Here is a 15,418-nt window from a genome sequence, read left to right on the forward strand (position 1 = left end):
TAAAATGTCATAAAATAAAAGCCTTCTACCGCTCTATGTTGTGTTATGTATATATGTATCCAGATATAAAACTGTTAACTATTGATTACAAAAGCTTTTCTAGTGAAATGTTTATCAGTTTTGTGTGTGTGTGTTGTGGTATGATCTCCCCCGCTCGTGAGCACGAATGGTTCGCTCGGGTCTTGCTCGCTCCTTCTGTTCCGTGAGCGCGCGGCGAGCAGCAGCGATTCATTCATACAACATTAACCAAAGCGTTTAAAGTGAGTATATGTTTGAAAAATGATGCTGTTTATGTTCTTTTATTGCGTTTCTTTGTTTAAACGATTGAACAATGCTGTGCTGTAAATATACGGGGCTGTTAAAAAGCCGGTTAGACGTCATTCATCAGTTTATTTATTCATGTAAGAACAATCAATATGATTGTCACCTAATAGAAAGCTCGTGCTGATGTTTCAGTCGCTGTCATAATGAAAATCCGTTTAATCTTCTACATATATCTAGTGTTTTAGTTCTCATAGGCCTGACACCTCCATGTGCAGGAAGTCCAGACAGATTATCTTGAATAATGACGCATCTCATGTTTAATCTGAGATGATCTCTTGGTAAACCAGAGATTTCTACAGATTTATTGATTTTATGATCTGTTGATGTTATCTTTCTCTTTTTGAACCAGCGAAATGAGTGATTAGGCTTTAAAGAGAAGATACACATAAATCTATTTCCCCCAAAATCAAGTTCAGATCTTGACAGTCTTCTTGGTCACCATAAAATAATCTGTCCTCAAATGTAAAATTTTAGGAAGCCGTTTTAACACTGAATCCTTAAAAACATCCCCGCAATTATGCGTTTAAAAGACGTCTAATAGCGGTCCAAACACAGACGTAAAACCATCGCCCAAGAATAGACTAGTCATCAATTAGATAACAAAGAAATGAAAGCAAACACCCTGTAATCACTGTTGACTTTGCTTACATGATTGAATATTGACATCGCGCAAGTTATTTTGGCAAAAACTACCAAATTCAAGGTTATTTTAGCTAGAAGTGGGTTACTCATAGCCGGACTAGTGGGCCCATGACGGCTGTTGCTTTCTGGGATACTACTAGAATTTATTTTAATAATACTAGTATTATTTCGCATGATAAATCTTGACAGTATCATCCTGAAATATGACCATGATATGTCTTCCTACATGATTGTATAAGAAATGAAAAGCTATAGCCTACACTCCATCATTTAGAGTTAGAAGAACTGTTGCCAATGATAGAGACATTATAATCATAGACACAATTTTCCAATCATAGACTCTTAAGCATTTGCCTATTTAAATCCAAAAATACTCTATCATGATAATACCACATTTTTGGACGTATACTATGGAAATCAATCATTCAGTACCATTGTACATAATATATCTGATTGCATCCCTAGTAAGGGCATGTAAGATTCCTCTTGTGAGATACTTTTCTTGTTTGCACATTATGGTTTATTGCTTGCCTCTGTCTGGATGAGAAGAACGTGTTCAGCTACATACTGTTTTGTTTGGTCGCTTGTCCTCTTTGCTGAAGGTGAGTTTGGACAAACTGTCTCCCATCAGCATGCTGGATGTGGGATTTGGCTCATATTATTTGTCCCATGATGGATTTGAGTGGTTGTTTTGACCATTTTAAATATGATTGTCCTTTCTTTGAGTTTCCTTTTTTTATTCATTTTCAGACTTCATTGTAAAGCTCAGTGTTTAAATCGAATGCAACCATAATTGTTTATGTGTGTGTGTGGCTTGTTGTTCTGTCTTTGAAGTGTGTATTTTTGCTGCACCAAATCAAATACTAAAAAAAAAATGTATCCAAATCGGTTTCTCAAACACTTTTTTATTTATTTGTGTGCTAGTAATAGTAACCATTGGATTTGTGGTTAAACCAACCACAGTTAAACAAACATAGGTTATGTTTGCTAATTGTTCTCAAATTAAGGTATTAAAATGCTTTTTGGTCGACCGGATCACTAGTGGACGATTTTAAATACAGTCGTAAATGAAACGTTTTAAGCTTGTCGACCACTTTCAGAGGTAGTTGAAAACGCACAAGCCACAAAAGACGTCTACATGTACTCTCCACCTACTGACTAAAAGATTATGGGAAGAGCGCTAGCCAGACGGGACTCTCCCATGTGATATTAAAGTGTCCATCGAATGCGCACTTCAGTTCAGAATCTCGCTGGAAGTAGAAGGTCGTCTGGTTACTTTTCGCCTACTTTCTACATAGTACCATTTTTTCGAATACTACTATGTATTTGGACACACTGTTTGGTGTACTGCTAGTTGGGAAGTATTCGATTACGGATGCAGTGATTGGTTGTGTTCGAAATCCCCCCCATACCCTCATCCACTATTCCCCTACATCAGTACTAACTTAAAGAACAACTCCGGCGCAAAATGAACCTTTGGTCTAATAACACATCGGTACCGAGTCGACCGTTCTCTGGGATTTGTTTTCATGATAATCGAATGTAAAGAGTTTTATCTCTAAAAACTGTTTAGCTAGGGCATAGAGTAATGAAAAATAAAAATCGCTAGTTAAAGGGTTAGTTCACCCAAAAATGATATTTTGTAAATTTCCTTGCATAAATATATTAAAATATATATTTTTATGAGTGGATGCAGCACAATCACGAACATAATTAGACAATTTTAAAGGCGTTTTTCTCAAATTTTTTGCACCCTCAGTTTCCACATTGTAAAATAGTTGTATCTCGTCCAAATATTGTCCTATCCTAACAAACCACACATCAACGAGAAGCTTATTTATTCAGCTTTCAGATAATATATAAATCTCAATTTCAAGAAATTGACTGGTTTTTTGGTCCAGGGTCACAATTAACATGATCAACTTGTACTATTGCATCAGAATTAGGGCTGTCAACCGATTAATCGCATCCAAAATAAAAGTCTGCGTTTACATAATATATGTGGGTGCACAGTGTATAATTATTTTATATATATATATATATATATATATTTATATATATATAAATACACACGCATGCTTGTATATATTTAAGAAATATTTTCATGTATGTACTATATATAGATTTATATATAATTTATATTATATATAAATATTTTATATATAAATATTTTTTTTTCGTAAATATATACATGCATGCATTTGTTTTCATGATAATCGAATGTAAAGAGTTTTATCTCTAAAAACTGTTTAGCTAGGGCATAGAGTAATGAAAAATAAAAATCGCTAGTTAAAGGGTTAGTTCACCCAAAAATGAAAATTCTGTCAGTATTTACTGACTGTAAGACCTTCGTTCATCTTCGGAACACAAATTAAGATATTTAAGATATTAAGATCGCTCCTGCATACTAGTCCATAGGCTTCTTGAGGGAATGACTCTTGCTGTCCTCGAAAAGTCATTAAAGACATCGTTAAAATAGTCCAAGTGACAACAGGGGCTCAATCTTAACTTTATCAAACGACGAGAACACTTTTTGTGCGCAAAAAAATAACGACTTTATTTCAACTATTGGTTTATTTCTCCCTCTGCGCGAGTCAGGTTACTAGTTTAATAGCGTAAGCTTCTGTTATTGTACGTCACACGCATCACACACACATGACCAGCGTCGGCCAATAGTGAGCCTACATGTGACGTAGCTTTACGCAATCACACTACGTTAACTGACTACAGGCTCATGGAGAAGGAAGTGAATATTTGAAATAAAGTCGTTATTTTTGTTTGTTTTTGCGCACAAAAAGTGTTCTCGTCGTTTGATAAAGTTAAAATTGAGCCACTGAAGTCAATTGGACTATTTTAACGATGTCTTTAATGACTTTTAGATGCCATCAAGAGTCATTCCCTCAAGAAGCCTATGGACTGTATGCAGGAGCGATCTTAATATCTTAAATATCTTAATTTGTGTTGTGAAGATGAACGAAGGTCTTACGGGGTTGGAACAACATGAGGGTGAGTAAATACTGACAGAATTTTCATTTTGGGGTGAACTAACCCTTTAAAGCTTCTGCTCTGCGTATGTTTTTCTTTCGTCTCCTGTCCTGGTCGTATGTAAATTGCATGAGCTTATTTTGTCCATTCGATGGAAAACCTATATATTTCCCCGCCCATAGACCTCTTGCAGAAATCAGGACAGAAGTGGTTGAAACTGAAAGTGTACAAAAGAAAGAGATTAAAACACCAGGTGTAAACGGGAACGTGTCTTCCTCGTACGCTTGATCCGATCGACCAAAACGCACCTTAACAAGGTCTAAAAACAAATTTACACACTTCATGTTTAATGTTAACCTATTGCTGTGTAATTAATTCTCCAGTTCCCTGTCACTCTCCTTTTCCTCTCTTTCATTTATTTATCAATCCTCCTCCTCCTCTATATTTCCGGACACAAGAAAATGCGCAACAGAAGCCGCCGAAATTCTTCTTTGAATCAGTCGGGATCTTCCGAACGCCAGCCGAACGGTGCCGAGGGACGGTTGTCCAGCGCGGCTCTCGAGGGTCTGAGATCGGAGAGTTCGTCGATCTGGTTCGACCGCGGCGCGTACGAGAGAGCGGAGAGCCTTTACTACGTACGACTCTTGCAGGAGCCAAATGGCACGACTTCTCCCGCGAGCTGTTCCGATTCGTCACGAAAGCCGGAAACCTGTCGCCATCGAGGCCAAGAGGCGTGTCATCATGTCGTTGAAGACGTCTGGGTCAACAAACCCAACTTTGACCAAGCCGAGAGCAAGTTTGTGGGCCGGTCTCCCAATCAACCAAGATCTCTCCAACTGCAACCCAACAGTCAGACGTGCAGCGACGAGGGCTACCAATCACAAACCCCGACTCCGCCCACACCTGCTTCAAAGCCAATCAACGGCCTTCCTTGCCTGACTCCACCCCCAATGGGGGTGTGGCTACAGAAACCTCTTTTCGATAGAGCCGAGGCATCCTTTTATCAGAACCTGTACCGCCGCAACTCGACACCGAAAACCAGTAGAGATGAATCGAGCTCCAAGCGGCGGAATAACGACGTCGCTACGCTAAAAAAGCCTGTGGTTTGCGATCGCCAGGGTTCTGATGATGTAAGAACCAATCGAGGAGCAGCGACGTGTTATTTCTTGCATCCCGACAGCGAGGGGGTGTGGCTTGACCGTGGTCGCTATGTGGAGGCGGAGACTCGTTTCTATGAAGGAGCGGCGGCGAAATCCCTCAAAACATCTGTAAACCGTTCTAGCCGGAAGAAGAAGTATGATTCTATACCCTAGAAAGATTGCACACACACTTTCCCCGCACATTTGAGTTCGTTCACTCCCTCATGTCGCTCCAAACCTGCATTGCTTTCGTTTCTTGAACGTATTGAACTTCTTTCGGTTTCAATGGAGGAACGTAAGAAATACGGGTTTGGAACGACATGATGATAAAATTTACAGTTTTTTTGGTGAACTGTCCATTTTTAAGCGATGTTTTACTCTCAGGTAACATCAATCTCACCCATTTTATTTACATTCAATATGTTTACAAACCTTTTCTACTTCTTTTGTCCATTTTCATTGCATATTTTTCCTCATTTACACGTGTTTTGTCCCTTGTGTTGGCTTGAAAGATTCATTTGTCTGAGTTCAGATTTTTCTTTTCTTTCATTTGTTCTGTTGATGTCATTTTTGCATGGTTGCATTGCATTATTGTTTAATATTATTAGTATTATGTCCATATACTAGTTTTGGGGTTCGTTTTTATTTTCCATTTTCATTTTATTTGGTTTGTGGTTTCATTTTTATTACGTTTTATTTCAGCGCTAGTTATTTCAGGACATCTGAAACTAAAGGAAAATATTGCATTTGGATTTATTTAATAAATCACTGTATAATTTAATAATTTCTGATTATGTTGTTAATTATTTGGGGTGGATGAACTTGTTACGTTGAGTGTAAAAAAATAATATGCTGTGTGTACCACAGTTGATCTCAAACATCCTTTCATTTTCATTTAATTTTTCAATTTCAGGATGACTGCAGCGGACTGTTTGGCGCAGGAGAGGATCTGGTTCGAAAAGCCGCGTTACGATGAAGCAGAACGACGGTTTTACGAGCAGATGAACGGACTTACACAACACAAACAGGTTATAAACTCCAGAGACGACTCGTACTGTATATGCGACCCCTGGTCACATGATGTCGCACGGGTATATTTGTAGCAATAGCCAACAACACATTGCATGGGTCAAAATTATCGATTTTTCTTTCATGCCAAAAATCATTAGGATATTGAGTAAAGATCATGATCCATTAAGATATTTTGTAAATTTCCTTGCATAAATATATTACAAATATATATTTTTATGAGTGGATGCAGCACAATCACGAACATAATTAGACAATTTTAAAGGCGATTTTCTCAAATTTTTTGCACCCTCAGTTTCCACATTGTAAAATAGTTGTATCTCGTCCAAATATTGTCACCACACATCAATGAGAAGCTTATTTATTCAGCTTTCAGATAATATATAAATCTCAATTTCAAGAAATTGACTAGTTTTGTGGTCCAGGGTCACAATTAACATGATCAACTTGTACTATTGCATCAGAATTAGGGCTGTCAAACGATTAATCGCATCCAAAATAAAAGTCTGCGTTTACATAATATATGTGGGTGCACAGTGTATAATTATTTTATATATATATATATATATATATATATATATATATATTTATGTAAAAATACACACACATGCTGGTATATATTTTCATGTATGTACTGTATATAGATTTATATATAATTTACATTATATATAAATATAAATATTTTATATATAAATATTTTTTTTCTTAAATATACATGCATGTGTGTGTATTTATATATATATATATATATACAAAATAATTATATACAGTGAACCCACATATATTATGTAAACGCAAACTTTTGTTTTGGATACGATTAATCGTTTGACAGCCCTAATCAGAATGCACAGGACGTGTGCTTATACTACGATTCCACGTGATATTTTTGAGAAATAGTAGGTTCCAAATGTGCTTTTGATTAATTTTATCTTAAGATTTGTCCATTCCCAGGGAACTGAACCCATGACCTTATCGTTGCTAGCACTGTTTAAGCTACAGAAACACTTACTGTATACCAGCAAACACTGAGGTTTGTCTCTCGTCTCAGGACACAGGAGCCAACAGCATTCTTCAGGACATCGCTCGAGCACGAGAAAACATCCAGAAATCTCTCGCTGGGGTGAGTTGAACGAAAAACCTATGATTACTCTTCTCAGACGGGTACAAGCTCTTTTCTAGGGCTGCACAATTTGGGAGGGGGAATCAAATTGCAAGATATATCACAATTTTTATCAGTACAAAATAAGTATAGCTCTCCTGATAATAATAAAATTTATATATATATATATATATATATATGAAGAGTTCAGATGCAAAAGCCTCTAAATGCCATTTGAAATTTTCTTCTTTAATGATGATTTTTATCAAACTTTAGGCTTGGGCGGTATTACGGTAATATCGTATACCGCGGGATCTAAAAATAGCAACGGTATCATTTTCAATATCGTCATACCGTCAAAAAAAAACAATGCACTTAAACAGCCTAGGAGACAAGGAATCCTTGTCTCCTATATAAGTGCAATGTTTTAAATACAATTTATATAATGGCTAAAATGCTTATATCTGGTTCTCATGACGTGACAGTGTGGTGACGAGAGAGTGGGGGAGAGAGGGCAAAGATTGCAAGTTGCGCACTGTGACTTGGTCTCGAAGAAGAACACGACTTCTGCAGTTTGGCAGGGATGGGCATTTCAAGCAAAAATAATATTTAAAGATTGCCTGGTATTATTCGATTATTATTTGAAAATTGTGCCCCACCACCACATGCACGCCACATATGCATGTAGTCTACAGCGGGGCGGACCGTCCGTGTGACGCTTAAATATAAGCTAGGGTTGAAAAAAAAAACGTATTCCTTTCATATTTTTTTAATAATATGATGTTTTTCTATCTATGTTGATTTTATGAAAAGGGAACTTCATGAGATGACTAAGATAAGATCATAAAATGCGCAATATCGGAAAACATTTGGAATGGGTCAGTCAGACATGATTATGACCACTTATTACGTTTTGTTTTGTAGAAATCCTTTCTTTAAAACGAATTTCGTTTTGAATAAATTGCATCTTCATTTACTTTTTTTTTTTCATCAACGAATTTCCTGGATTAATTAATAATAAGCAAATATAGGACACGCGCCGGCGCGTGACTGGAGCGCGACTCATACATGAACTGAACCTCGAAACAAGATCTGAGAAGTGTATATATAGTAAGCTTGAAATGTCTTCTTTAACAATCTAAAAGAAATTAGCTGCTCTCTGCTTATGTTTAGGCTAATTCATATGAAGTGTGCATTACTCTTTATTCGCGTTCACTACCGCGCAGATGCGAGTTTGCATGCAATCTTTATCTTTGCAGCAATTGACATAGAAAACACGTTGGGTCAGTCAGACATGATTATGACCACTTATTACGTTTTGTTTTGTACAAAGCCTTTCTTTAAAACGAATTTCGTTTTGAATAAATTGCATCTTCATTTATTTTATTTTTTTCATCAACGAATTGCCTGGATTAGGCTAATAAATAAAAAGCAAAGATAGTAGCCTAATCAGGACACGCGCCGACGCGTGACTGGAGCGCGATTCATACATGAACTGAAACTCGGCATTTAAGATACATGTCTTAATGATCTGAGAAGTGTATATATATGTAAGCTTGAAATGTCTATACTTTTAAACAAAACAATTACAAGCTAAAAGAAATGGGCTGCTCTCTGCTATAGGCTTATTCATATGAAGTGTGCATTAGGCTACTCTTTATTCGTGTTTTCATACCATGAAGATGCCAGTTTGCATCGTCAATGCAATCTTTATCTTTGCAGCAACTGACATAGAAAACACTAGTTTATTAATAATTTTTTTTTTATCTCGGCTCCACTCGGCTCGCGTCGAGAGCTCGTGGCGTGTGATCTTCAGAAATGCGCTCCCCTCTCTAGAGGAAATATCACCACTCTGCTCACATTCTCTGGTGTGAGACAATGTGTATCTCCTGTTTTCTAATAGTTGATTGACAGCTTTTAGATGCATTATTGGAACCGACACTCTCTGGTTGAACGTGTCATCATGTGTGATGCCGTCTGAGCCTTATCTCGTAATTTTTAATTAGTCACATTAGTCACGCGGTAATACCGTATACCGCGGTAAAATAGGGAGGAGGTTTGACGGTATGAAAATTTGGATACCGCCCATGCCTATCAAACTTGTATATTTAAGTTCAGTAATTTCACTTAAATAACATTGTTATTTAAGTGAAATTACTGAACTTAAATATACAAGTTTGATAAAAATCATCATTAAAGAAGAAAATTTCAAATGGCATTTAGAGGCTTTTGCATCTGAACTCTTCAAATACATTTATTTTTTAAATTCAGCTATTTTTTGTCACAAGACAAAATATAAATGTATATATGTATTTTAAATATAAATGTATATATAGTATATGTATATATATATATATATATATATATATATATATATATATAGTGCTGGAGCAAATGCCTCGTTCATTTATTCATGAAAATAGGGTCATGAAACCCTAAAACACATTTTTTGAGATATAAACGTGTACAGGTGGCACATCAATGAAAACAACAATAGCACTCATAATGTTTTTATTATTATTAAGGGAAAAGTGTTTACTTTTCCTTTTTTGTGAACCATTTTATTTCTCTAGTTTAAAAAGCGAAGTTGAACCAACGTCATGAAAAGTGAGGTGTATGTGGAGAGTATGCGTCTGCGTCATGATTTTCTGAGCTTTTCTCCGCATTATTCATGAGAATGAACTCTTTCAATCCCATCAGTCAGTGCGCTAGACGCGTGTCGTACGTGTTTGTTTCCTCCGTACACTAAAACAAATGACACTTTCATAAGCAGTTTTATTTCCATTAATTGTGCATTTCTATTCTGTTCCTAAACACCAGTGAGCTGTCTCTGATTATGTTTTATATTATGATTATCCTTTGGTCATGAGCATGTCTCATATGCTGTCTATGTAGGCGGCTCACTTGGTTTGAGAACGAAGCCAGATCTTCCTCTCTAAAGTCCCCCTGTACAATCATTTGAACCCTTAAAACTCATCTTTGATCACCAAAATGACATATTTAAATGTTTTTTTCCTGAACAAATAGCATCATGCCTTAAAATATCTTGAATGTAATTCGACACCCGTGCCTCATTTAGTATGCACGGTTCTATGCATATGCAAATGAGCCCCGCCTCCACTCCCTCACTCACTCAGCTCACCAGTGGTTGTCGATCACTCGTTGATCTGATTGGTTACAAGGTGGTTTGTGACGTCAGAAACCGTGTTTTTGAGACTGTCTTTGGTTCACTGCAGTTTTAAGGAGGAAATACTCAGCAATGCTGTCCACTTATGAACTTTTCAAGCACATTAAAAACACCACAACAACAACATTAAAAGCTTAATTTTCACCACGGGGGGACTTTAAATCCTCTGTTGACTTCCTTGACCTGCACTTTCCTTATAAATGATCTCTCCTGTAGCTGAAGACAACCTTGCAGCCGAGTAGAGGCTCCGCCCCTAAAATATCAAACCCCTCCCACCGCTCCTCTCCTGTAAGTGTGTGTGTGTGTGTGTGAACACACACCAAAGCGGCTCACGTCAAAGTGGAAGCGTGTGCATGTGATGCATGTTGTTTTAGGCATGCGTTCCCGTGTGGATTTATTGTCATGTTTCGTGTGTATTTTGCTGTGGATGGTCATCTTTGTTGTGAGGTTTGTATCAGTGTTATTTTAGTATCGTTGAGATGGTTAACTATAATAACCCTGGTTTGTATGTTATTCCAGGCTGTACTGTATGTGTGTATTTGCTCTGAAATGAACTATAAGACTGTATTTGTTTTATTTCTCAGTGAAACCATCATTTTAACCAAACAGACGTTTCATGCAAGAAGGATTTAATTCAAATAATCATTAAATGAGCATAAGAAAAAACATTTTTTTTAATTATACACACAAATACAGAGTTCAGAATCTGAGTTAATGAAAAGCAAATGTGTAAAAAAAAAGATTAGATATTTTTATTTCTTTAATTGCATATCATGTTGACCATTAAGTGACATCAGAGAACCGTGACCATGCAAATGATTGACACAATCAAAGGGGTTTGGATTCTTATAATCAAATTTTCCAAGTTGTGACAAAATGTTGCACAATAAATGTTTTGTGTGAAACATGTTGACTGTAGTTGTGTGTTCTGTTAGTAGTGTTTGTGTAACTGTATCTAGACCTCACTGAGCAGTGGTGTATCAGAGCAGGGGCTGATGGGAACTGTGTGTGTGTGTGTAGAGTGGCGGAGGCAGCGCTGCTGATTACGGGGAGCTCGCAGCGCGCATGAAGAACCTGGAGCTCGAGAACCAGAGTCTACACACAGGTTTGTGTGTTCACATGTTGTTATAGAGATTGTCATAGCTTTGCATTTGCGTTTTGATGCAATTGAACAATCCAAATTCTGGTTCTGGTTTCCTCATGGTCCCATTTCTGCAAGTGTTTTGGATGAATCATGGACAGATTGGAAAATTCAATAATAAGTTTCATTTTTAATATACCCATGTGTCATTTTTTTCCTTGTGTTCAAGTTTTTTTTATATTTTAAAACATAAAATATCTTAATATGTAATTTTATTTTTAATATTTCATTTTATTTCAGTTTGCATCTAGTGCTATTATACGGTTATTTTTAAAATATCATATTTATACTTTTTTGCATTAGGTTTTTCCGTCCAATGGCTCACCATTGGCCGACGCTGGTCGTGTGCGATGCTGGCCAATCGTGAGCCTGCGTTCTGACGAAAAAAGCGAATGCAAAAAAGTATAAATATGATATTTTAGAAATAACCACATAATAGCACTAGACGCAAACTGAAATAAAATGAAATATTAAAAGTAATTTTTGTGACACAGAAGAGCTACGCTGTTATAGATGAAGAGTTGAATAAAGTCGTTATTTTTGTGTGTTTTTTGCGCACGGAAAGTGTTCTTGTCGCTTGATAATCTTGAAGGAGTAGTTCACTTTTAAAAAAACTTTTGCTGATAATTTACTCGCCCCCGTGTCATCCAAGATGTCCATGTCTTTCTTTCTTCAGTCGAAAAGAAATTAAGGTTTTTGATGAAAACATTACAGGATTTTTCCTCCGTATAATGGACTTCAATGGGAACCAAACGGTTCAAGGTCCAAAAGACAGTTTCAATGCAAATTTTTGGGAAAAGATTCGTTCATTTTGATAAACGAGTTCGAACAGGAGAGTCACGAACGCGCATTACAGAACAGAGCAAGGTGAGCATTTGAGCTTATAAAACTTAAACTTTGTTATTTATTTTTTTAAATGAGCGATCGTTTCCCTAGATAAGACCCTTATTCATCGTCCGGAATCGTTTAAAGCCCTTTAAACAGTTTGCACTGAAACTGTCTTTTGGACCTTGAACCGTTTGGACCCCATTGAAGTCCATTATATGGAGAAAAAACCTGGAATGTTTTCATCAAAATCCTTAATTTCTTTTCGACTGAAGAAAGAAAGACGTGGACATCTTGGATGACATGGGGGCGAGTAAATTATCAGCAAAAGTTTTTTTTAAAGTGAACTACTCCTTTAAGATTGAGCCGCTCTCGTCACACACACTATTTTAACGATGTCTTTAATAACTTTCTGTTCCGGCAAGTTTCAATTACAATAGAAGCCTATGGAGGAGTGAGACAGCTCTCAGATTTAATCACAAATATCTGAAGATGAAGGAAAGTCTGACGGGTCGAACTGGGTTGTGTTTTGGGGAACTAACGCTGATGTGATTGTTGTGGTTCTGTGTGTGTCAGTGGTGGAGGATCTGCGCTCGGCTCTCGGGAGGATGGAGAGTCGAGTGTCTGCGCTGGAGAAGCGGTCATCGACTCCGACCGTTAACGGGACCGGTCCCCAGAAAGCCTCGTCTGCTCCGCTGAAAGAAGAGGAGGATGAAGAGGAGGATGACATCGACCTGTTCGGCAGCGATGAAGAGGTGGACGAGGAGGCCGAGAGACTGAAAGAGCAGCGGCTGCAAGAATACGCCGCCAAAAAGGCCAAAAAACCCGTCCTCATCGCAAAATCATCCATCCTGTTAGACGTCAAACCTGTGAGTGATATTAGAGTCTGTTTGCTGAAGCCTTCGCTAACGTCCTGCTTTGAGGACGGCGATACGATTGCAGGAATGGTATCATCCCTATTCTTATAATGGCATCATTCCTGTAATGGCATCATGATATTATTGATTTTTAATTCTATATACAAAATAAAAATAGTGATGCATGACCTGAACATGTTCTTGACTGAATAGTGAACACCACTTAGAAACAACCTCGAAAATGCATAGCAACACCCTAACTACCACCACGAACAGGGGAGTAATAATAAATTATTGTTATTTATTATAATACATTATCACTGAAAATAATTTAAAATTTAATTTGGTAACAATAACAATACTAATAGCCATTTACCCAGGCAGCAACCATTCAGAACACCCCAACAACTGCCTAGCAACCTTCCAGAACACCCCAACAACTGCCTAGCAACCATTCAGAACACCCTAGCAACTGCGTAGCAACCATCCAGAACAAACCAGCAGTTATCTAGATCTCTCTAGCAGTGCCCTAACAACCACCCAGAACACCCTAGCAACTGCCTAGCAACCATCCAGAACAAACCAGCAGTTATCTAGATCTCTCTAGCAATGCCCTAACAACCACCCAGAACACCCTAGCAACCATCCAGAACACACCAGCAGTTAGCTAGATCTCTCTAGCAATGCCCTAACAACCACCCAGAACACCCTAGCAACTGCCTAGCAACCATTCAGAACAAACCAGCAGTTATCTAGATCTCTCTAGCAATGCCCTAACAACCACACAGTGCAACCTAGCAACTGCCTAGCAACCATCCAAAAAATGAGAATGATAAAATAAATGTGTATATATATATATATTAGGAGTGTTACGATACGCATATTCGTATTGACCATTTGGTACTTTGAGGCTTTCGTGTTTGGTACGCATTACAAACCGAAACTATTCGGTGCAACCAAAATGGCAAACGTAATGAAAGCGAAACAAACTGCTGTGCCATGATCAACCAGTTATAGGCCGTAAGTCCACAGTTCAGCAACATTCACAATGGCTTTACTGTAGTAACTCTTTACTGTGGCAGGAATAGTAAAATGCTTTAAAGTACGTCACACATCTTTTTCCAGCACTTCAAATCTTATTTTTAATTTGATGACCCAAACATTATTTGTTCATCCTTCAAAGATCCCCCCATTTATAAAACTACAAGTTTCAAAATGTTTTTTTTTTTTAATAATTATTTAATTATTATCATAAATATATTTTCTGGCATTTCTTTCTTTTTGCTGTATTGAAAACGTAACGAACCATGTATTTGTGAGCCATTGCAACCCTAATATATATATATATATATATATATATATATATACATACGGTGTCAGTGCAGGCAGATCAATAATATTGTTGAATATTACATCTAATGAAACAGTGGGACGATGAGACGGACATGAAGAAGCTGGAGGAGTGTGTGCGGTCGGTGCAAGTGGACGGGCTGCTGTGGGGAGCGTCCAAACTGGTTCCTGTGGGTTACGGCATCAAGAAACTGCAGATAAACTGTGTGGTGGAGGACGACAAGGTGGGAACAGACTTCCTAGAGGAGGAGATCACCAAGTTTGAGGACTACGTGAGTAACGTGTGTGTGTGACGTCACCCGTAGTGTTTCTGAAGAGCATTTTTGAAGCCCAAAGCCGGCCATTAATATAATTTAAACGAATGAGTTATAAAAAAATTCAGCCCCCTCACAGTCGTCATGAAGGGCAAAATTAGCGATATAGACCAAAACCACTTTTTCCACCAGACTGTAAACATGTTTTATTCTGCTGTAAAGTTGAGCGTTTTAACATAGAGGGATTGACTCTGTTCTGCAGCGCCTCTAGTGGCCAGTTGATGAACTGCAGTTTAATCACAGACTGAAGTCGTGAGCACACAGTTCAAGATGTGTTTGTTTTTGTGTGTTACAGGTTCAGAGTGTGGATGTTGCGGCGTTCAACAAGATCTAACACACACTGACACACATGTAAACACTCACACGCTACTGCTGCTGGACAAATATCGGTTAATAAATGAGTTGGAAATGAATTTTGTCTTGGTCTCTGTGTTTCATTTTCCCACATCTCGTTAAACATATTTATTATGCAGGTGATTAGAATCAGCGACAATTTAGAGCACTCATGTGTAGATAGATAGATAGA

General features: G+C 37.5%; 1 protein-coding gene across 6 annotated transcripts; it reads left to right on the top strand.

Annotated features, from left to right (window-relative positions):
- The first annotated feature begins 120 nt into the window (after nt 1-120).
- On the top strand, nt 121-15,305 carry eef1db (eukaryotic translation elongation factor 1 delta b (guanine nucleotide exchange protein)). 6 transcript variants are annotated; one of them, XM_039690111.2, is made up of 10 exons: nt 174-260; nt 1,516-1,568; nt 4,410-5,245; nt 6,004-6,118; nt 7,168-7,239; nt 10,622-10,693; nt 11,426-11,510; nt 12,948-13,240; nt 14,656-14,850; nt 15,188-15,305. In XM_039690111.2, the coding sequence occupies exons 3-10, from the start codon at nt 4,413-4,415 to the stop codon at nt 15,224-15,226; spliced, it is 1,704 nt and encodes a 567-aa protein (XP_039546045.2). In that variant the 5' UTR covers nt 174-260; nt 1,516-1,568; nt 4,410-4,412; the 3' UTR covers nt 15,227-15,305. The 6 variants fall into 6 exon arrangements, with proteins under 6 accessions (XP_039546047.2, XP_039546049.2, XP_088975078.1 ...); XM_089118952.1 differs by lacking the exon at nt 1,516-1,568 and having other exon boundaries at nt 158-260; XM_039690112.2 differs by lacking the exon at nt 10,622-10,693 and having other exon boundaries at nt 185-260.
- Nucleotides 15,306-15,418: the final 113 nt, after the last annotated feature.

This window comes from Pimephales promelas, chromosome 13 (assembly GCF_988280905.1).
Source record: "Pimephales promelas chromosome 13, fPimPro1.hap1.1, whole genome shotgun sequence".
Classification (NCBI taxonomy): Eukaryota; Metazoa; Chordata; class Actinopteri; order Cypriniformes; family Leuciscidae; genus Pimephales; species Pimephales promelas.